General features: G+C 40.8%; 2 protein-coding genes across 2 annotated transcripts in view; both read right to left on the minus strand.

The window, feature by feature from the left end:
- LOC105701967 (zinc finger protein 91) overlaps nucleotides 1-24,737 on the minus strand; it is an 83,540-nt gene that overhangs the window by 18,318 nt on the left and 40,485 nt on the right. The gene's annotated exons all lie outside the window — the stretch shown is intronic.
- Nucleotides 98-4,130, minus strand: LOC105701971 (zinc finger protein 135-like). The gene is made up of 2 exons (XM_012429142.1): nucleotides 4,074-4,130; nucleotides 98-2,972 (listed from the first exon to the last, which is right to left on the minus strand). Exons 1-2 carry the CDS (start codon nucleotides 4,088-4,090, stop codon nucleotides 1,865-1,867), a joined length of 1,125 nt encoding a protein of 374 aa, XP_012284565.1. The 5' UTR covers nucleotides 4,091-4,130; the 3' UTR covers nucleotides 98-1,864.

A 24,737-nucleotide genomic window follows, 5' to 3' on the forward strand; every position in this document is an offset into this window, starting at 1 on the left:
GGGAATATTGCACCAACATGATTGCGCCTCATTACTCGAGATGGCACTTGATCTTCATTCCTGAAATTAGGAGAAGTCTATTAACTTTCGTTGGCTCTCGGGATGATTGTTGCACTTACATCTTCGAAGTGAAACTTCTTATGCCATGATAACGGGTGTAAGCTCGCATGTAATGAAAGTGAAACGTATCTTTGGTGTCTTTTTTTTTTACAGTGAATTACGATTTACATTTGTCTTTGTGTTTCGGTATTAACACAAGGTACGTATTTTCATTAGTGTTATTTAATTTGAATTTCTTGTCTATCGAGTCAATCTGCCTCCGGCTTAGAAAAGATGACATTAAAATCGCCGCTGATTATTATTAACATCTCATCTTAATTCTCATTATTCCCAAAACAAGGTGCACCGAACGCGTAAGCGCATTTTGCGAAAGAATAATTAAGAATAATTTACCCTTTGACTGGTTTAGCCCTTTCGACGTATTAGCGAAGTTTCAGACAGAAAAACGTAAAATGAAACAATTGAAAATTAGAAAATGTGTAAATAGCCCTGACATTTTATATTTGCCGTATTGGTGCATTTTTACTTGAATTTAATGTGATGTCACGGAGACAATGTAATTTTACTGTAATTTACCATATAAATAACCAATGATTCAGTATGTAAATTTACATGGGCTTTAATCAGTGTAGACAGATTTTTCGCAGTCAAAGGGCTAATAATATATATTAATATTCTTTAATTTAAGTGTTTTAATTGCAACACTCATAGCGTTAAGCACCGATTTTTTCAGTATCGTCAATGTAGAACTGTATGAAATAGAATCAATTAAACACTGTCACTAAGGTATGTTCCTGCAAAATTAGGACAGTCTCGAATTCTTACAAATTATCACGATTTTCCGCAATATTGTTTAACGGGGACATTTACCATGTTAGGAACTCAAAGAGTTCAACGTCCCTGAATTCCTAAAAATGTATATTTTATTCTTTCGATGATCATTTGTAATGTATCATTTGTTATTTCTAAGCTATCGATATTTTTCCTTTCGAACCTAAGAATTATTTACAATTTCGAAATTCTAACACATTCACTCAACAAATGAGACATCGATCCTAGTGATGGGACTAAACAGCTGTCCAAAAATTATAAACATTTGGAATATGTATAATAACGTCAAAATAACGCGTCTCCCCGATTATTACGCAAATTTGTAAAACTAAAGCCAGGATCGAGTCGATTTGCAATCGTGGTTTTTCTAAAATTGTCTTCTGTTTCCACTGAAATATTAATTACATAACATCAGTACAATCGCAATGTAATAATAGGGACGGAAGGTAATTTTGAATGAATAGAAATTTTCTTGGTTCCACCATGGATTACGGTTATTATAACAACCACCAAATATTTCGTTTAGATGATAAAAATCTTAGGTTAACAACTTTCGATTGACTACATAAAATATTATAGTAGATCACCCCAAAATGTTAAAACAATTTGGTACATTTAACGAAAGCATTTGGTTTATCGACTGAAATATTGATGACGCAGAAGGCAGGTTTGTGTTTCTAGATCTCATGGTTGGTCATCAGCTCCAAAGTGGACACACAAATCACATAAACACATGGGGTGATTCTACCACCAACTACCGAAAATAATTAACCGTGGAATTTTACTATATCACTCAAACAATTGATGGTCCACATAATAATCATCTTCTACGGTTGAGCTAACTTTTATCAACCCAACTAAATATTTGTCTAAAGCTTAACGCAAAGCTTAAGGCACGCCGAGTGCGAAGCTTGCTTCCTGAGAGGGTTCGCAACATAGTTCTTGCCACCGTAATTATCACCGCGACAAATGATCATTGACACAACGAAGAATACTTTTGCAGAATGATCTTAGCGAGTTTGGCGATCGGTGCGCGTTTTGGGAGCCGCGGGATCGGAGGTAGAGGTCCAGGATGCTCGCTCCTGTGATCTAGCATGACGTTTCTTTTCCTAAAAGCCTCCCCACAGATATCGCACTGCTGGGGCTTGATGTTGCTGTGGTAAGTGAGGACGTGCTGGTACATATTCCGTCTGGTACTGAAGGGCTTGTTGCAGATGACGCAGGAAGCAGGTTTGTGTTTCTGGATCTTATGGTCGGTCATCAGCTCCAAAGTGGAGAACCTGATGCCACACTCGGAGCACCTGAAGCCGTTAGCGTGTCCCAGGACGTGGGTGTAGAGCTTCTCCACGGACTCGAACTTCAAGGTGCACTGGGAACACGCGTGAGGGTAGTCCGTGACTTTGCGACCCTGATGTCTGATTCGCTCGTGGGCGCTTCTGTCCCGGACAGATTTCCCGCAGAAGCGGCACTCCTCCACGAAGTACATGTGCTTCCTCTTGATGTGCAGACACACGTCGATCTTCAACTTGAAGCGATCGCCGCAGTAGTCGCACTCGAACTTGGACTCGCAGATGCTGTGCACCCTGGTCTCGTGCTGAGTCAGACCTCGCTGAGACTTGTACTTGTGGTTGCAAATGGAGCACTCTATGTAGTTGGTGCTGTGGTACTCGTTCCTGTGCACTTCGAGCAACTTCACGGTTACGAAGGACCTGGTGCAAAGGTGGCATCTGTAGCGCTTCGGCCTCTGCCGTTTCGCGTGTCCGATGATCTTCTGACTTTCTTCGCAAGGGTGCTTTCGATTTTCCCGGATTCCCTCCAGACAATTGACATTTCTTCGAACATTTCTCGCAGGATCTGGGATGGACTTTTTGCCTGGGGATTTGTTTTGGTCAGCTTCTCCGTTAACGTGCTCGGGAGCATTTGACGTGCTAAGGGAAGTTTCCGACTCGGACATACAGGAGTATGGGTACATCCACTCGGACTTCACCCAGATATCGGAATGGATCGAAGTTGAAGCTTCGGTAGCTTCTTCCCAAGCATCCGGCACTTCGGACTTGATTCGAAGAGGGTCGTATCCTTCCCTGAAATTAAGAGAATTCGGTTAGCTTCGTTGACTTCGCTTCATTCTGCACGCAGTTGGACCTGATTAGTGTCTTGGGTACTGAGGAAAAATTGCGTTAAACGTTATCATTGCGAGCTGTGATTTCGGCTCTAACACAGATATGATATATCCCTGCAGAAAGAGAGAATAACTACAAATTTATCTTTCTCTACCTGGTTATAAGTCATGTCATTTTTAGAGACTGGTGCCTATTTCACAGTTTGCGGTGATAAGGGGTGATAGTCTTTCTTCTCGGTGTAAGATCATTGGAATCATTGCTCTTTCCTTCGCAGCATTTCTCTGCTATGGAATTAATTTTGTGCAGCTTTTCCGGACGCTCTTCCGACGAACTTTGCAATTCCATTATCAAAGTATATCGTCGAAGTGCAAGCATGGCACTCGCGAAATGCTATAAATATCGGGAGAATAATTTATTCTTACAAGTGAACACTTAATAATCTCAATTTATAAACGGATTCTTCAAGAAGATATATACAAGTAACAACATACATATTACTGTCGACGAACCATTTCTCTGTATTTACCGTCCTCCTTAATTACCTCACCTTTCTCAGCAAGTTGTGATAACTTTTGTTCTTCTCTCAAAAACACGACGCACTTTAAAATATATTACGAGGCACCTAGAATTTAATACGTTAAGGAGAGTTAAACAATTTTCTTGAAAAGTCGAAATTTTCAAAGCGTCAGGATAAATCCTAGGTGCTCACGAATCATGTCTCAAAGTTTTAGACAGTTCTATCCAATGCCCTTAGAAAAAAAATTTCTACAATAATGAATGGCTCAGTTTATTTTACATAAAAATTCACAACAATAACAAAACTAACGTTACCCTTCCTTGAATACCTTTGAAGATTTCTTTTGTTAAACTTCGAGTATAGGCTGTTCCGTATCGATTAACTAATTTCTTAGGTGGAGAAAGAGGGTGGAATTTTAAACAAATAGTCCCTTTCCCACTTTTTACTATATGGCCGTTAATTACCAAATTGTGAAAAATGAAAGTTGGCCAAAAGAAATTAAAAACATTTTGCAGTATTTAGTTTGCAGTTACTTATTAAAACACCTCAGTAGAATGTCCATGCCAGGACATCTCCCGCAGAGATTTCAGAATTCTTGCAGGACCCTTTTGGCGAGTTCCGCAATCGGCGTCGGTGGGGGAATAGGTGGCAAAGGAGAGGGATGAGATCTTCTGTGTCTCAGCATACTGGACCGCTGGGTGAAGTCCTCTCCACAGACGTCGCACTTATACGGCCTTATCCCGGCATGAGTGAGGACGTGCTGATAGAAGTTGTTCCCCGAGGGGAAGACCTTCTTGCAGATGGAGCAGGTCGTAGCCAGGTGTTTGTGCTTCGTCCTTTTGTGTCTGGACAGCTCAGTGGGACCTCGGCACTCCACCCCACACTCTGGGCACTTAAATCCTTGCTCGTGCCTCAACAAGTGGTTGTCCAACATGGTCTTGTCGTGGAACTTCTTCACGCAAAGTGGGCAAGGGTGCTGGAAATGGGTGGCTCGATTTTGCTTCTGGTGCCGCTTCTCGTGGGACCGCACGTCCTTAACTTCCTTCCCACAGACCCGACACACTCGTAGGTTACACATGTGCATCCTGTCGATGTGACACAACAAGTCTATCTTCAGCTTGTAGCGCCTACCACAGTGGTCGCACATGAACTTCGGCTCGCAGTTGCTGTGGACGCGGATGTGGTGCTGCTTCAAGCCCTCCTCTCGTTTGTACTTCAGGTGGCAGATCGAGCACTCGAAGAAGTAGTCGTGGCTTCTCTTGTGCTTCTCGAACACTCGGGAAGTGAAGAACGACTTCTCGCAGAGATCGCACTGCTGGGGCCTTTTGTGCACCGCTCGGATGTGAGTTTCCACTGTTGGTCCATCCTTGAAGACCTTCTCGCAGAAGGGACAACGGGTGCCGAGGCTGTTCAGCAAGTCGTTCACTTCTTCCTGCTCCGCGTATTCGATCTTACACTCGGTGATGCACAACTTGGAATTGTCGACGGTGGTTTTACGGGGAACTTGGTGAGGATTATCCTGTCGATGATCTATGCTCGAGCTCGGCACCCAAGCTGGCCTTCCATCGATCTCGATCTTCACGTATGCTCTCTGGGTGTCGAAAAGCGGTTCCGCTTCTAAGTGCGGTATCCAGACCGATTTACCACCGATCTCGATTCTTCTGTAAGATCGGATTCTAAGTGGGTCTGTGCTGCTCCTGAAATCAAGAGAACTTGGTTAATTTCTAACTTCTTGTCGCTACGAATGGTGTTTGCGGAAAGGTTCTCCGGAGCTGCAGGAAAACGAACGCTGAAAAAATCGAAAGAATAACTCGACTTAGAGAATTTTTTCTTACGCCCGCAAAGCGGATAAACAAATTAATGCTTTTGCATGGTATTAGTTATCACTGGAACTGTTGATGAATATTTTCTTTTTTATTTAATTGAATATATTTTTATTTTGGTGAAATTTCGCCCAAAAATTCCAAAAAATTGGTACTCTTTTTTTTTTGGACCATTTTCGAACTTTCCTTTTAAACGCGGCATTCTGCGAATAATTCCCATATTACAAATTCAGTACGCCTTCAAATATATTAAAATCTTAGGCTTTTTGATTTTTAATGACTTTTCAAAACTTCAGGTATAGGGCGGATGGAGACTGCGCGTATCTTACAAAGCCAAATTAAAATGTTCACTTTATACCGAAATAAAAATATATGTACGCAGAAAAGAAAATATTTTTCAATCATTCAAATCTTCACTAATTCCGTGAAAAAACATTTATTTGTTTAGCTGCTTTACGAGTGTCACATAAAATTATCCAGGATGAGGTATCTTTTCGACTGTCCCAGGGTTTATCTCCCTTAACTGACCATTCGCAAGCAGAGCTTTTGCACGATCCTGAAAGTTAGATATGAAGTATTTGTTGTTCCCGTCGATTTAATGTTATGCTAGGGTAAAGACATAAGTATACCGCCCTTTGTTGGCCACTTATTTCTTCGTTAAAACTGAACTACAACGTTTCTTTATTAAATTGCATCCATTAACTTAATTTGAAGTTTTTTAAGAAGCATAATTGTCTTCTTTCTCGGGGAGCTTTTTGGAACGAAAGTACACTATTGTTAGTTCCTTTTTGGATATTAAATACTTATCGGATTCACAACCGCAATTTCTTCGGGAATCGTGATGTTTACATTTCCTGTAAAAACAGATTTACACAGAAATTTCGAGGAGAAAGTGACAATCTTAGTTATTAATAACATAAAGGAATGCATCTTTCAGTTGTTGAAGGGACACCATAATACATAATGTACACATGGATTAGGATTTTTTATAATAAAGATTCTATACACTTTTCTTTTTATAGGCGTAAAATAAAGTTGTACATAATTCGGTTACAACTTTACGAAGAATGTCAATAAAATTCGAGAAAATGTTTTCATAAATAAACCGGTAACATTTTGAGCACAAAGTAAAAACATGTATAGAGTCATCAAGCAAGTGAGCCAAGTTCAATGGATACTATCATTACACATTGTACGTTCTAGATGACCATTGAGTAAAAAAAAATAAATAAATTGTACGATTTCTCGCGTAATTAAATTCCAACAATTATGAAAAACGAATGTGAGTATAGTTCTCCACTTCTCTCAAAAATGGAAATCAAATTGTCCGATGTGATCCTATAAAAACTGAGCAGGTCATTCTAAATGAATTTCCTGCAGAATACATATCTTGCACATAAAACCGAAAGCATAAACATTATTGTTTATACATCTTAACATTAGTAAAAACGTTCAAAAACAACAAATCTTTCTGTCACTTGTGACACAGTCTCATGTACCCATTTCGACTAGAGAAGATGTATAAATAAATACTATTAACTTTTAACGATTTCGTCGTCAATGTAGTACATATATGTAGATATTAATAAAAATAAAATAAAACTCAACTTCACAGAATAACACCTTAGGAGTTTTGTATCGCACATCATTTTAGAGACGAAACATTAATCAGTTAGCATCATAAATGTGATTATTGGGAGTACAAAGGGTTAAAAAACATAGTCAACAATGAAATCACAGTGAATAAAGTTGTACCCCTTCCCGACATTCAGTGTACTTGAGAGAGCAACGAGTCATGAATATCATTAATAATATCCTTGAGTCGAACCGGAGGAGGAGGAATGTACGTCCCAGCATGTTTCCGGACATGTCTGGTCAGAAATCCGCGTTGTTTGAAACTGTCACCACACTTGTCGCACTTGTATAACTTTGTACGCGTGTGCAACAACATATGTTGAAGTAGGTTCCTAGCGTCTTTTATAGACCTCTGGCAGATTGGGCAAAAGCAAGGACCCGACTTTATGTGCTTTAAAGCTCGATGGCAAATCAACTTGTTCTCTCCGTTGAAGAGCATTCCGCAATCGTCGCAAAAATGATTCGTAAAGTTGTCGGGAGAGTCTTCGATATTCTTCATATTTTGCCTTTCAATGTCTTTCGGATATTCTGCACGGTTGAAGTTGCACGATTTCTCGGGGAATTCAACCTGCTCCTTGCCAACTGGCACCCAGACAGCTTTGTTCCCGTACAAAATCTTCGTGTATGGTTGAATCAGCAAGGGGTCTTCGCAAGTCCTGAAACAAGAGGAATACGTTAATCTTATCTCCCTTCCGTTCCCGATGTTCCAAATCGATTGTAGCTTGAATCATTCGCTTGCCACTGGAAAATCTGATGACTAATTCAGGTGTCATCGGGCCATCGGATCGAAATTGTTAACTGCGAAACTAACAAAATGGTGGCGACGTCGGAAAGAAGATGGACACTTTGGTTTAAGGTGATGTGAAGTGGCCACGCAGAGGTCTCGTTTATGAAACTTTTCTCTTAACTGGGTCTATCGAATCGTTTCAAAGTTTACAACATGAATATGGTTGTAAGGAATGCCCCGAAATTTCAATGTCATGAAATTTCAATTTTAATCTGATTTATTTAGGGCTATTTTCAAAATTTTTGATAAAAAATCAAATTTCCAAACTCCCAAACTAGAACCAAGGACACATACTATTGTTTGAAAAATTAAATTTTATGAACATTGCGTTCTTCCTTAGGGTCTCAATAATCATGTGATAAGGTTTCCAACGATTGAGTGCACCCAGTTTAGAGAAAAGGTTTATAAACATTTTGACGCTATATATATAGAATGACCCTTTCATATCACTTTAAAAAATCACAACTTCTCAGAACAGGAAGCAGCAAGTTGAACTCCTCGTAAATTGAATAGTCATTTCACGTAAACGGTACGCAAATTGAATTTTCCAATATCAACGTATTTATTTCTATACAGCAAGAAAGGTCGACAACGCGCAGAATCGATAAACTCTATTTCCAGGATCCCAGAAAAGACATACTTCAGCTAGTACTTTCCTTACCTCACATTTCATTTAACACGTTTTAGAAAACCTTTATCGGAAATATGTCGATGAAAATATACAAATGATCGTCACGAACAGTCACTTAAGTAATTCTCTTCTCTCGGAGTACGTCTTCTCGATGACCACTATTTCGATGTACCCAACGAATTAATTCGAGAAAGTTGGTCACGAGCCATGTCGACTCAACCTGTTACAAGTTTCAAGCAATTAAAGTCGAGGATGTTCGAAAAAATTTCATGAATTTTCATGAATTTACATGAAATTTCATCGAATTTAGTGTCCCAACAATGTAAGCGCAGATGCAAAGCGATGTAAACGTAGGACGTCGCTATTCGCTAGGTAAATGTCCCTAGAAGTTCGTCACGAGGTTCTGGTTTGCATGTATCAGTATTTTTGAAAGATCCGCCTATCCAGTTCCGTAATCGCAATGGATAGTAAAATAGGCAGGAGTGGCATTTAAGGGCTGAGACTTCTTGGAGGTGGACTGTTGAGTGAAGTCTTCCTTGCAGACGTCGCACTTGTATGATCTGATCCCAGCTTAAGTAAGGACGTGTTGCTACAAATTGCCGTTGGGTGTGGAGATCTCGCAAATGGGGCAGATCAAGGAAATCGATTTCGTTTCAGGCTGTTGTGCTCGAAAATCTCCCTATGACGTCGAAACTCCACTCCACCCCCGGAGTACCTGATTCTTTCTCATGCATCAACGAGTGGTTGTCTTATCATGGCTTTGTGTGTAACTTTTAGAGATACTGCCACTTTGGCCCAGGTCAGTATTTCTGCAAAATTCTTTTGGCCAGTTCCGCAATCGCAGTAGGTGGTGGGATGGGCGGAAGAGGTGCCGGATGAGACTTCCGGTGTCGGAGCATGCTGGACCGCTGAGTGAAGTCCTCCTCGCAGACGTCGCACTTGTACGGCCTAATCCCGGCATGAGTGAGGACGTGCTGGTAGAAGTTGCTGCTGGACGGAAAGACCTTCTCGCAGATGGTGCAGGTCATGGACACGGGCTTGTGTTTCAACCTCTTGTGCCTGGAGAGCTCCCTGGGACCCCGGCACTCCACCCCACACTCTGGGCACCGGAATCCTTGCTGGTGCATCAGCAAATGGTTGTCCAGCATGGTCTTTGTGTGGAACTTCTTCACGCACAACGGGCAGGGATACTGATAGTTCGTCCCCCGATTTCGCTTGAGGTGCCGCCACTCGTGAGTCCTTACATCCTTGACTTCCTTCCCGCAGTACCTGCAGACCTGGATGTTGCACATGTGCATTCTGCCTATGTGCAGCAAGAGGTCGATCTTCAGCTTGTAGCGTTTACCGCAGTGGTCGCACATGAATTTTGACTCGCAGGTGCTGTGGATGCGGATGTGATGCTGCTTCAAGCCCTCCTCTCGTTTGTACTTCAGGTGGCAGATCGAGCACTCGAAGAAGTAGTCCGTTCCGTGGGTCTTCCGGTGCTCTTCGAGGACACGGGATGTGAAGAACGCTCGTCGACACAGGTCGCACTTGAAGGGCCTTTTGTGCACGGCTCTGACGTGCTTCTCGACCGTTCTTTCGTCTTTGAAGCGCTTATCACAGAAGGGGCACGTGTCTCGAAGACTCTTCAACAACCTGTCGACTTCCTCCTCGCGCAGGGCTTCCTCGGTTTTGCACTCCTTCAGCTCGGAATTCACCCAACTTTCCGAAGTTCGAGCCAAATTGAAAGAGTCGTACATAGGTTCTCCGAATGTCCGATTGGCTTGTATCTCCTGAAGATCTTCTTGCGATGGCTTGATGTCCTTCGCGTCGGAGTCTTCCTCATTTTGGGCCCACCTTTTCCTACCCCTTTTGGCGGCGCGAAGCCTGAAACAGAAAAGAGCCGCGTCAAAAGAAACATTCTTTTAACAAACAAATTACCAGTTGAACCGCGATATCGACATATACGCTTTTGGGATAAGGAAAGGGCGCAGTCACACACTCCCGAATTTGCAACACATGGCTCAGACTATTTATTTTCCGTCCAATTTCGCAAACCTTCGCGGAAGGAATCTTTCAAGTGCGGTAATACGATACCAACGTAAAAAAGTATGCATTATTTCAATATGCTATGTAAAATCAATTTACAATCGAAGAAAAGAAGGCCCTTCGTCCCAAGGCTTGAAGTAGATTCCACGCATGCTGTACGGTTTAAAGTGTAGACATGCAACAGAATTTTTTTAAACAATTTCCACGGCTTCTCTTCGCGGGTATCTTCCAGCCTTGTGATACCGAATTGATGTTTAATGTAACAATTAACACCTACTCGATTTTAACTGAATTTCATCGCCTTTACATGTAATATCGTTAGCTTTTAGGAAGCATCTTCGCTGTACATCTTTCATTCTGCAATCACGCTTTAAGTATAAAAACGTTCATTCTCACCGATAATAAATTGCCTTCACTTTTCATTGAAGTTTTCATTATATCCACTGTCGTGGAGAATATCGAAATTAATTGCTAAAAGCACATTTATACGATATCTACTCTACTTAATTCGTATTATCCTGCCAATCCGTCCGTTCTTCTAACATTGTCTCACGTCTCTTCGTTTTGACATTTCCTGCCGAAATTCAAGTTCCGATATTCCGTAATGGAACATTAAGATCAGAATTGTCCTTGACAAACGAATGTTCAGATAAAATGTTCATTACATGACGTTAACGCATGTAGAGTTCGAAGCGATCGACCGTTGCAACTTTGTACATGGGTATTGATGAATTTTTCATTGCACATGAACAATTTGATAGCGGCGAAACTTAAGGTAGCTATACACGGGACGATTAATCAAAGCGATTTGTAATTGATGCAGTTAACGATAAATCCTTGCCAGTTTGGGCAAAATCGATCTGAACGGATTTAATTGACGCCTGAGCGCTGAAGAACTCGATTTAACTGCACAGATTGCAAATAGCTACGGTATATCGTTACGTATGTAAACCCCCTAAGGTAATTGAAATCTGTAATCGAAAGGTGTAGTCTTAAAGGCTAATCATCTCATAATATCTAACGATAAATCGTAGCAATTTGCAATACGTTCAGTTAAATTTAATTCTTCCGCAGATTACTTAAATCTGTGTAGGTCAGTTTGTATGGACTATCCAAACTTTTTTTATTGTTACATCCGTAAGGTGATCACACACGTAACGATATATCGTAACTATTTCCAATCTGTGCAGGTAAATCGAGTTCCTCTGTAGCGTCAACAGATCATCCACGTGTTTCTTTTTAAATATGTACAAATCGGTTTGCGCAAATTTCTCGGAAGGATTTCTCATTACGTGCCCGCAGAAAAATATTTAGTAAAAAATCAATACAATTTTTGTTGGTTCAGTCATAGGATAGTTATTACATGGATTGAAGAGACAGAATTCTTTAGTCAACTTTTGGTTGATTACGCCAAATATAATGGTAGATCACCCCAGACATTAAAGTGCTCTAGCAGGTTTGGAACGTATCAGAATATTTGCATAGACTAAACAATTTTCTACGATCAATAAAACGATTCAACGAATCACTTCGGCTAATCTAATCAAACGAGTTTAGTCGAGGGCACTGAAATTCGGTCACTCGAGCTCGTTTTCTGAAATTAACCAAACGTAGTCAGCTAAATTTTGCACCACGCGAGTGTAGCCACCTTTAGGAGGTACTTTTGTTCAATGGTCGTAGGATCGATCGTAGAAAAAGAAGAGCGAGATCGCGTTCACAGGTTCCGAAGAATGGTCTTCGCGATGTCGGCGATGGGCGTGGGCGGAGGAAGCGGAGGCAAAGGACCAGGATGAGACTTCCGGTGTCTCAGCATGCTGGATCGCTGGGTAAAGTCTTCGCTGCAAATGTCGCACTTGTACGGCCTGATGCCGGCATGAGTGAGGACATGTTGGTAGAAGTTGCTGCTCGAGGGGAAGACCTTCTTGCAGACGGTGCAGATCTGGCTCTTGGCCTGATGCTTCACCCTCTTGTGCTGGTAAAGTTCCTTCGGGCCGCGGCATTCCTTGCCACACTCCTTGCACTTGAATCCCTGCTCGTGTTGCTTGAGGTGTTTCTCCAGAGAGTACTTCCGGTGGAACTTAGCCGGGCAAAGAGAGCAAGGGTACTCGTAAGTGGTGTTCCCGGAGCGTTGCTGGTGCCTCCACTCGTGGCCGACCACGTCCCTGACCTCTTTCCCGCAAAACCGACAGACTTGCAGACTGTACACGTGCACTCTGCCGATGTGGTATATCAGGTCGTTCTTCAGCTTGAACAGCTTCCCGCAATAGTCGCAGATGAACTCGGGACCGGTCTCGTCGTGGACCCGCTTATGGTGCAGCTTCAGGGTGTCCTCCGTCTTGTACTTCTGGAAGCAAATCGTGCACTGGAAGTAGAAGTCGTTGCTGTGCATCTTTTTGTGCTCCTCCAGGACTCTCGGGGTGAAGAACGACTGCTTGCAGGAGTCGCATTTAAATGGCCTTTTGTGAGCGGCTTTCACGTGGGTCATCATCTTCCGCTCGCTCTTGAAGCTCTTACCACAGAATGGGCAGGAGTTCTGCAGGGCCTTCATGTCGTCCACTTCGTTCTCGTCCTTCCAAAAGTCGTCCTTCTTGGCGAAGGACTTCTTCTGCGGTCTCGATCGCTTAGCTTTCGCGTTAACCTTGCTCTGCGATTTTGCCGACTTCCTTGGGTATGTTCTTGGGCACTTGTTCGCCGACAACGTCGGCGATTCTCTTGGGATATCCTTCGGACTTTCTGGCTCGATCTTCTTTATGTCCCTGTTCGGCGTCTCTTGGATGGTGCTCGGCGGATCGGAATTATCCTGAGGAATTACACCATCTTCGACTTTTGGTACGACGTTCATGATCATTAATTGAATGTTTTTTTCGGCCCTACCGTTGACCGCCGACCTCCTGGAACAGAAAGATCGACGTTAGTCCGTGATCGAGATCCGTTCGTCTCTTTGTGTACGACAGCGAATTTCTCCGGCGATCTGACATTTTATTACGTTACATTAACCGCAGTAATTCACTTTCCTAACATTATTACATGCAGGGTCTATTTCGTAATTACGGATTCAATTTTACCCCAAGGAGGGCATCGTAAAGAGCGATTCGTTTCCTTTGGAGTTTAAATCCTCCTGAGTGTCATTTGTTGTGAATTACCGACTTCTCGTTGTTACATTAATTGTTATGAGTAGTGATTACGCTCGGAAAAATACATCAACTTAAATTAGTCGTTAATAGTGTTGGCAGAGGATTAATGCGCTCTGTATTCACGTTAGTAAATAAGTTCATATTTCAGATAGAGTTTTAATTTTTATCGTATTGTTAAGTCATACTTCATAATATAATGTCCATTGGGAAACAGTTTTTATTATCACCACGGTGTTATATTTGTTCTTGTAACGCATACCTGTGGAATTAATATTACCTTCGTTCTCTGTTTTCGGCAAAGTACGGAATGAAAAAAAATTTCCGGAGATTGTACTTTTTCAAAAGATTAAACATATGATAAATCGGAGAAATCAAAAACATGACATACGTACCGTATTACTGGATGCTACTTCGGACGGAAAATACAAGAAAATAAAAAAGAAAACGCAGAAGAGAAAATACAATCGATGCTTACCAGTACAAAGAAGATAACTGCAGAGAAGTGCTTTTGTGTCAAAAGCGGCTCTAAAGACTGTCAAATTTCGTAGCAATCAAGTTTTATTAACTCTTTCTGGTACAACTTTAACAGTCGGAAGTAGCGGATACACATTTTCCGACCAGTCCTTATTTTCACTAAAAAGAAGTTATCGAATACTTTTTTTTTTTTTCGAAGAATATAAACTCAAACCAACAATAGGAGTCTAATAAATATGATATAAATAATCTTAAATTACAATCAATTAAATACTACTTATATCAACCCCGTTTTTCTTCGAAGAGCTTTTGCAAATCGAACAAAAATAGAATAGAATGTGATTTATTTTTAAGTAACCTCGTATTACAGTTTTTAGAGATATAAAAACTGAGAAGAGATCAAGATTAATAAATTAATAATCGTATCTATTATTCGTCAGTATGTGCATTCTTTAAAGGAGGTAAAAATAAAAAATAAACGGGCAGTCGTATGCAAAGAGCTTGCAAAGTTAAAATTAATAAAATAACATCAGAGTAACTTTTCTCAATTCCTCTTATCGAATGATTAAAATATAAAACTTACAATGCAAATTATTCAAATTCAAAGATATAAGCTTATCATGGAATTTCATGTTTACGCAGCTAATTAATGGTTCGATGCAATTGTTGTAATCCAGGATGTATGTTTCGTTCGTCGTTACTCTTCATAGACCTCAAACTTGAATTATCAGATTTTTCGGAAAGTCCAGTCTAAAAACCCGAAAAAGTTCCTTTCTTGAACATAACGAACAACCTGATAGTTATTAATATTTTAAATGAAACATAAAGGTAATCCATCCAGCAGTAACATCAAGTTGTTCGGAACGTCCTGTCAGAGAAACTCATTTTTTTAATTGAGTTTTTAGACAGGACATTCCGAATCTAATTTTTTATTTTTTGGTCATTGAATCATCTTCACCATATCTAGAAATATGGACTACCATGGTCCACATTTAAGGACTAATCATAGGCTTCGAAACGAAAAAGACATAAATTTTTGGCTGCCATTCTCCAAAAGGACATGAATATTTGAACGTGACTTTCATCTCAGAAACAGTTCATCAAGTCATAAATAAAGTACGTCAAAATTCTGGACTAGTTGTGGGCTCTTCAAATACCCTATGTAATATGCACAGAGATATTAATTAACTTTCACGGAAGTTAATGCTCCCACCTTAAAAATCGAGTTGATCGTGACAAATGGGCTCCCCCAATTTTTTTCTTCTTCTTACATTTGGGATAACTAGTTCAGAAATATGAACTAGAAGTTCATAATTCTCAACATGGTGGAGATGTTAGTTACACTGATCCACATTTTCTTCTTGTTTCTTTTTCAACAAATGCAATTAAGCTAGCGATTCACATGCTTTGGAACATCAAAAATCTATTCCTTAGAAACTCCGGACTCGTTTTCTTGTTTATATGATTCGACAATTCGCTTAGCGATATCCGCGATGGAAGTCTTTGGAGGTGGAGGATGATCTCCGACATGTTTCTTCCTATGCTTCATCATCTTGTCTCTCCGGGCAAAGTCTTGGCCGCATACATCGCAAGTATAAGGCCTCTGCTTAGTGTGAGTAAGTATATGCATATACAAAGCATTTCTATTGTACACTTTACAACAAATCGGACACGTAGCTGCAGACTTGTCCTTAGAACCAGCCGGCAGCTCAAGAGTAGTCGGTTCGTTCACGTCCTGCATTTCTTCACAATCCATCACTGTTCCCTGATGATCATCCTTTGTTTCTATGAGCTTCTGCATTTCTTCCCAATCCATCATTGATTCTTGCTGATCATTCACTGTCGACTCGTGTTCAGATTCAATGGGTTCCTTCTTACACTCCACGGGCGCCTCCACTTTTCTCGTCCCAGCCGAATCTTTCACCGTTTCCTGCTGGTAATTCCCGGTAGACTCTATGGACTCCTGCACATCCTCACAATCCATCACTGTTTTCCGTCGATCATCCGCGATGGACTTGTCTTCCAGCTCAATGGGTTCCTCTTTGCACTCCACGGGCGCCTCCACTTTTCTCATCCCAGCCAAATCTTTCACCGTTTCCTGCTGGTAATTCCCGGTGGACTCGTCTTCGGACTCTACGGACTCCTGCACATCCTCACAACCCATCACTTTTTTCTGTCCATCATCCGCGATGGACTTGTCTTCCAACTCAATGGGTTCCTCTTTGCACTCCACGGGCGCCTCCACTTTTCTCATCCCAGCTAAATCTTTCACCGTTTCCTGCTGATAGTTCCCGGTGGACTCATCTTCGGACTCTACGGACTCCTGCACATCCTCACAACCCATCACTGTTTTCCGTTGATCATCCGCGATGGACTTGTCTTCCAACTCAATGGGTTCCTCTTTGCACTCCACAGACCCCTCCAACTTGTTCGTCTCAGCCAAATGCTGCGCCGTTTCCTGCTGATCACCCATATTGGACTTGTCTGCGGACTCTGCAGACTCTTCTTCACCCTCCACGGATCCCTCCAAGTTGTTCGTATCAGACAAACCCTGAGTTTCTTTCCGTCTCCCGCGAGTTATCATCTTATGATTAGATCGCACACTCGCTTTCTTCGCTTTCTTCGGCTTGGGGCCATTCGGATCTCCATGCTCATCAGTTTTAAGGGCCGAAATGTGGATCCTCATCCCGCCTCTGGTAGCAAATGTCTCCCCGCAGATGCAGGAGAACAAGTACCTCTTCGAATTTGATTGATGCATCAGCCAGTGCTGCTTCAGGTCCGTTATCGACTCGCCACAAATTTTGCAAACTGGCAAATTGTTCTCGGATGGAGGACACTGGTGACTGTCGAGGTCTTTCTCAACGAAGAACTCCTTCCCACATTTCTGGCAATAAAAATTACCAACGCCTCGGTGCTCAGTCATGCAATGATCTATCCATGTTTTCGCTGCCCAGAATTTGCAATTGCAGAATTTGCACTTGAAGGCTTGCTTCTTGTGGTTTGGGTTATAGTCGCTGTGCATTCGCATGTGTTTAGCGAAGTTAGATTTGGTCAGCATGATTTCACTGCAAACGGAGCAAACGAACAATGCCAGCTCCGTGGAATTTTGTCCTTTGGGTTTTGTGCTTGGTTCTGGAAGATTGATCTTTTTGCTGGACGATGAAGCATTGGCCACGACCAAAGGACCTGGATTGCGGCATCGTTGGTTTTTTAGAATCCGCACTGGATGAGGCTCTGTCACGGAAGCTTCCCTTGAACGCCGATCTTTGAGTCTCCTGGAACAATTTTATTGCGAGTTAAGAATTGTTCAATTAACCGATCGACGATCTGCAACCCCGGGATGAATGAAAGGTGTTCGACCGTTTTTATGTTACCTTGGCTAGGGAAGAGAATTAAATTCTGAAATATTAATCGATTGATGGACATTCAAGTCTTGATCGGTTTTGGATGCTTAACTAATGGACCAGGAAAAATGGATGACCAAATTAGGAAGTAATTACGTCAAGACATTTTTTTTTTCACGGAACGCTTCCTTTGACACAAGACATAAGTATTTATGAAGAAGTCTTTATGCATAGCGGGTCGGGACAATTTCCTACAGCGGGTGGATGTCAGGAAAATCGACTTTCGCGAATATTTAAACAACACGTGTAATTATGGAAAATTACTTCCAACAAAAGTTGAAGAGCAGTAAATTCTCCAGAAAAAAGTTTCTCTTCAATTTTTTGTAATCTTAATTGTTAGGGCGGAAAACCAAATGAAAGCCACACTTAGCAAGGTATCGAAGTACCGTTTAGCTGACCACTGCCGCTGCCTTGTTCTAAGAGCCATTAGTCTACACTATCGCTTGGATTTTCTCTGTAACAATAGAGATTACGACAAAATCCAAAGTAGAGTTTTTTGTAGAAAATTTAGAGCTCTTCAACTTATATTCAAAGCATTTTGCCGTAGGTGCACGGGTTTTTCAAATGTTCGCGAAAAACTGATTTTCGTGATCTTGACCCCGTGTAAAAAATTATCTCAGCATGTTATGCATTGAAATTTTTTCGTAGGTACTTATTTCCTTTGACTCTATTCGTATCGAGGGTAAAGCAACAAAAATATGTACATATACAATTGGTGCTGGTCCATTAAGTACGTCTTGTGCGTGATACTCTTAATTTTTTTTTACTACACAAATTTAATGTCACAAAGTTAAAGATTTCTCCTATGTTTGATAAACCAAACAAATCCTTAGCTTCTCTCTCTCTCTCTCTCTTAGTACATTATTTTAATGACTATTGAGAAAATTAATGGCCACAGCGATATTAACATCATGTTCATTCTTCCGTAAAAGAGTAATTATAAGATGTAATAACACCGTATAATATACCGTCGTTCAAATAGGCTGAAAAAAGCATATGCAAAACTATTAAAGAGAGACTTCTAATAACTTTCACATTAGAATACTTACGCGTTCTTTCTTCATTTAAATCGCCTACATCAAATGATTCCTAAAAAACAAGCAGAATTAGAAGTAAAAAGTAATAAGTAACAAGTAATTTCTCTATAAAATTCTTTTTTTGTAGTGAACAAAAATGAGAAAATGAATTACCAAGGGGCTAACATAATCAATATTTATCAATGAGTCAATGTTATAACACGTACCTTTGTATTCATACGAAATTACAAGTACATTTCTTAATATTTCTTAACTTATCTGTTTTTATTTAAATTTCTTTTTAAGTACAATTATGAAAATATTCCAGAAATGTTCAAATACTAATATATTTGAAGATTAATCTACAAGGTTTATAAGTACTAATTGATCGTAATAACGTTAATAATGGCGAAATTTGACATCATCCGTATGAACAAATTAACATGCAGTAAAGTAGCCTAAAATAGACTCCGGACGGCAATAATTTTAATATCTAACTAACACTTTCGGGTAAGTGCTTGTAAAATTCTAATTGGTACGAGGATACAAACTTTGTCTTGTATGAATTTCTCAGTTTGACTAAAATAATTGTACACTTACGTGTCAACATCGTTTACACGATTGAAACGTCATTGACTATTAAAAAGGAATTACAAAAGGCACCTATTTTGATCATTCTCACCTCATTTTGTCGGTGAAAACAGCGAAATCATTTTACTGACCTCGACTTACTTTCATAGTTAGAAGTAATATCTGTTAGACTGGTACGTAGAATTTATTTAAATCGTTGATTTTTCTGGAAATGAGTCGCAATTAAATAACAAATTTCGATTTTTGCCCAACAAATTGAATATAAAAGTATGCGCAGCAAACGCAGCTTTAAGTACATCGGAAAAGTCCGACCTCGAGAAAAGAAAAGGAAAGATCATCGGGGGAAATTTAGGAGTGAATCAGATAACATTTTGATAAGTTCGCGTTTAAACATTTTTTTTTTCTGATTTGGCTTATAAGATGAGAAATTGATCTTTAATCTAAACGCATTAACCAAGAAATATTTTCTACCCCGATGATTTTTTCCATTATTTTCATTATTTTCACATCTACAAACTATGAAACTTATGAAAGAAACTCCTACTCTTTCACACATCGAGGTGTAACCCCTTAAATCGATCCGATCTGTCCTATACTTACGTTAATTTGTACACATTAAATTATTTGTACGTGCACATTATTTTGTACACATTAAAAAAAATGGAATGAACTTGATCAATAGCGTCGTAGCGACTCTGGGTGCGTGTTTGAGAAATATAAAAAATGTCTTCGTCTAAGGCTTTACGCTATTTTCCAACCTACTGAGGAGCAATGGCGGGGGTGGTGGGTGGCTTCCCGGATGTTTCCGCCGATGTGCCATCATGCTGCTCCTCTGGGTGAAGCTCTGTCCACAAAGGTCGCAAACATAAGGTCTCTCCCCAGTATGCGTGAGTCTGTGGACCCTCAAGGCCGCAGACCTTGCGAAAGCCTTGGAACAGAGTTTGCACTGATAAGGACGTTCACCGGTATGCTTGCGATTGTGCAGCTTCAGGGCGTGATTCGTGGCGAACTCTTTTCCGCACTGGGCGCAAAGGAACTTCTGGGAGTGCAGGCTTTCATGGTTCCGGAGATTGTGCTCCGAAGCGAAGCTCTTGTTGCAGGTCTTACACTGATAATCCTTCGGGGCGCTTTTTTGGATCCCGTGAATGACCCTCTTGTGCGCGACCAGATAAGATTTTTGGGAATAAGCGTTCCCGCAATATTCGCATATGAAGGTCTTGGTCCCGAGGTGGCTGGCTTTGTGGTCTTCCAGGTCGTAGTTGGACATGAACCCTTTTCCACACTGGTCGCAGTGGTACCGGAAGTCCTTCTGGTGGACGCGCCGGTTGTGGGTCCTCAAGGAAACTTTGTTCGTCGTTACGAAGCCGCAGATCTCGCAGGTGTACTTTATCCCACGGTGGATTTGCATGTGGCTGGTGACTTCGGACGATCTCTTGAAAGCTCTCTCGCAAACCGTGCATTTGTAAGGTCTGACGTCGCTGTGCTTTACCATGTGTCGTTTGTAGTTTCCATATCGCGAGAAGTCCACGTTGCATTTCTCGCACTCGTACTTGTCGGACTCCCCATTTCGGTATTTTCTTCTGCCTCTTCTTTTGGTGGACATGTCCCCCAGGTTGTCCACGTTCTCCAGCTCCTCTTGAGTCTCCCGTTCCTCCTCTTCTTCCTCGAGGTGGTCCTCGTGGTCCTCTTCCTCCTCCTCCTCCTCCTCCACCTCCTCCTCGTCGTCGACTTCCTCCTTTTCTTTCAGCTTTTCTCCACCGTCGTCTTCCTCTTCCACGCGAATCTCTCCTTCCTCCTCTTCCAGGATTCTCTCGTGATGGTCCACCTCGAACTCCTGGTGCACCGCGAAGTCCGCCTTCGCCTCCAGTTCTTTCAACATCTCGGGCTCCATCTTTAGTCTTTCCGCCTCCGTCGAATTCTCCCGCTGGACTCTGCAATCACAATGATAACTTTTCAATGTTTCGTCCAATACGAAAAGATGTTTCTTAGAGACCTCGATTGATCTCGACGCCCCTTTTTTCCATACTGCTCTTCAGTCTTGACATCCTCCAGGTGCCTATAAGAACAACAGATCGAATTTATCAAATTTACTCTCATCCATAAGATCTATGTATTCGGTGTCAAGAGTATTTCTTTTTTTCCGGTTTTAGGCTATACGTCTATTATACGTCTATACTTAGTTAAGGGGTATGAAAGAATTATAAATAAATCTAATTGAATTCTCCCGCTGGACTCTGCAATCACAATGATAACTTTTCAATGTTTCGTCCAATACGAAAAGATGTTTTTTAGAAACCTCGATTGATCTCGACGACCCGATTTTCCATACTGCTCTTCAGTCTTGACATCTTCCAGGTGCCTATAAGAACAACAAATCGAATTTATCAAATTAACTCTCATCCACAAGATCTATGTATTCGGTGTCAAGAGTGTTTCTCTTTTCCTGTTTTAGGCTATACGTCTATTATACGTCTATACTTAGTTAAGGGGAATGAACGAATTATAAATAAACTAAATAAGCAATATGCTATCACATATAGTACATCATTACTACTACTATAAATATTAGAAAAAAAAAAAAAAAAAGAAACGAAAGGCCACCATAGTTATTTTGTATTTATATTAGACCGTTGGAGGAACATAATGCACCATGCGGAATATTAATGTTGTACATGATTTCAATTGAACTATTTGTTGAAACTGAATGCCATTAAACATAAGCGATACGTATACTTGCATCTACAGTATGTAACGCGTTCATTGATACTGATTATATTAATCAGTTTTATTAATTAATAAAAACAGTTTTTCGAGAAAGTTTCATTCATATAACGTTGTTTTCCTAAATTTGTACTTTTCCATTTAAAAAATGTTCATTAAGTTCCTCGATAAGGACACGAGCATACATATCGTTAATGTTTAACGGCATTCATTTTTAACAAACAATTCAATCGAAATCATAAGCACTATTAAAGCGTCGATTTCTCAAGCGATCCAATATAAATGCAAAATCATTAAAACGATAAACTGCGGCAGTAATGTTAATAAATAAAAATATTTACTCGTCCAGTTTATTTGTTATTCAACCCGAAAGAAGCGTTAAGATTTAACATAATGAAATCTATGCAGCCCCTTAAAGAATGAGGAAAACGGCCGACAGGATTCAACTAAAGTTAATAACTAAAAGAGTTAACCGAATACGGAATACAATTTCATCGTCTCTCGGTACCTCTTGGTGGTCTTCCATTGGTAAACAATATCTGCAATAGTCTCTCCTACAACGAAGCAAGAACAAATTACTGAGAGACGGCAAAATCGAATCCACAGACACCCCGACGACGTGAAATATATAAAATCTATTTATTATTTCGAAAGTCTCGCCGATACATATACGTAGCATGCGCGAGTGCACTAAGGGTAATCATTAATAATTACTTAAACTCGATGCGTTAACTAATGCATAATCGACAATTTAATAATTCAATAAAAACAACGCGTCTCGGAAATGATCCGGTGAATGCGAATGCGTCCATTATCACTTTCCCCCTTTTGGAACGTTCTAATCACTTTTCCCACCTTCCGGCATGCGTGCGCATAATCTCTGCTTAATGGGGAAATTCTTCCGTGAAGACAGCGTTAAACAATGTCCCTACGAGCTGTGAAATAGGATTAGGAATAACATCGTAAATCGTAACTTTACAAATTGTAAAGTTATCATTTCTATCTGCAGTTGTATGTCATATATCCATTTTAGAGACTAGCGTTTATTCCAGAGCTTGCAGTGGTTACGTTATCACGATTTTTTTTTCCCAGTATAGGCGCTGAAAATAAAGTAATCCCTTATCAATTTTGTATTAAAAGAAAAAAAAAGAGAAAAACTATCCGGTGGATCTTTCCGATACTTTTCACATATACTCATGCACATTTCAAGAAGTAACCCATTTTCTTTCATATAACAAAATGGCTACTTATTCTTGAGTAATCAGCAGATCTCACTGTTATCGTCCGACGGTGTTGGAATTCAACATTAGCTCTAGGTGTATTCAACATAAACAAGAAAATCGAAAAATTTCTTAGTTTATATATAATTACGCCGTCGATGAGTCTCTAAAGGAAAAACAAAAATGCACAATTGATAAAAATGGGCTTTCAAGGACAAGAAGAATGGCCTTCGCAAAGCTCATACACGTGCAAAAAGAATTGCCACGTAAATTCTCCTGTTACCGCGTAAATTCAATTGACGGCGTAATTATATCTAAATTAAAAAACTTTCAGAATGTTTCGTTTAGGTTCGGTAATAACGGACTCTACAAAGACACATTTTAACAGAACACAGCCTCATAAATTAACGAATCAACATCACTAACCGGATAACAATATTTCTTAAACTTCTAATAACAACATTCAAAAGACAAAATTATATACCAATCCCCGAAATTACTTCCTTTAGCCTCGACACATACTTTAAGTCATTTGGAAAAACTTTGGAAACTTTTCCCACTCCTTGTAAAGCTCGTATCAATTTCTGATTCGGACAGAAGAGATTACGGTGGGATCTGCCCATTGCTCAAGAATAACCGGCCATTTTATTATTAATAAAGAATTTACTTCTCGAGATCGGTATAAGTGTACGTTAAAAATATCGGAAAGATCCACTGCATGATCTTTTTTTATAAAAAAAAAATATAAAAAACACTATTTTTACCGGCCTAGTGGATTTCCCCCCTTAAACACCGAAACATGACCACGCTTTGCATAGTCTTACAGTCTGACACAGTCTGACACAGTCTGACACAGTCCCACACAGTCCCACACAGTTCCACATAGTCTTACACTCGACGAAGAATCCACATTAGGACGAAATCCTGGAAGAGGCGGTATTCAGATGCAACTGGCGACAAGATTACCCTGGTAAGAGAACCTTTGATTGCGGATCAAGGAAACTAAGGTGACCTCGCCTGTAGATGATCAGCGTCGACCTCTAGGAGAAGGCCTTGACGCACTAGTTGCATTTGTAGGGCTCCTCCACAGGATGGACGTCGATGGATCCTGAGGTTCTCAGAGTCCGCGAAGTCCTCTCCATCGATGACACAAACTTAGGACTTTTCGCCTGTGTGGATGTGTCCGTGTTTCTTCAAGTGTTGCCGAGACTCTTGTGCAACATTAACAGAGGTACAGCTTCGTGGGATCATGACTCTCCTTGTGTCTGAACAGGAATCCCTAGGTGGCGATGATCCCACTGCAAACATCGCAGGCGCTGTTGGTGATCTTATTGATCTTCACATCGGGTGCATCCACTTACAGTGGGCCCAGAGCTGCCTCCTCGGGTAAATGGCGCCTCCACCCAATTGGCAGACAAAGAGCTTGTCTCCGGAATGGATGTCGTAATGCTATTGCAAGTCGATGGCCTTCAAGAATCGTTTGTCGCCCTCGTTGAACTCGAAGGACAGGTCCATCTTGTCGGTGGGTCTCAGCAGGAGGATACCGAGAACAACGAGGACACTGGTCTTGAAGTCGGCCTTCTTGCACACATAGCTGGGGTAAAAGTGGGCCTTCTCGCGCCTAACGAGGTCCCTGAACAAGTGAAACATCTCCAACAAATACGGATGGGAATTAAACACCGAATCACGACCACGGCTCGCACAGTCTTACGGTCTCACATAGTCTTACACTCGACGAAATC

This window comes from Orussus abietinus, unplaced genomic scaffold (assembly GCF_000612105.2).
Source record: "Orussus abietinus isolate OABI.00-Male unplaced genomic scaffold, Oabi_2.0 scaffold22, whole genome shotgun sequence".
Classification (NCBI taxonomy): Eukaryota; Metazoa; Arthropoda; class Insecta; order Hymenoptera; family Orussidae; genus Orussus; species Orussus abietinus.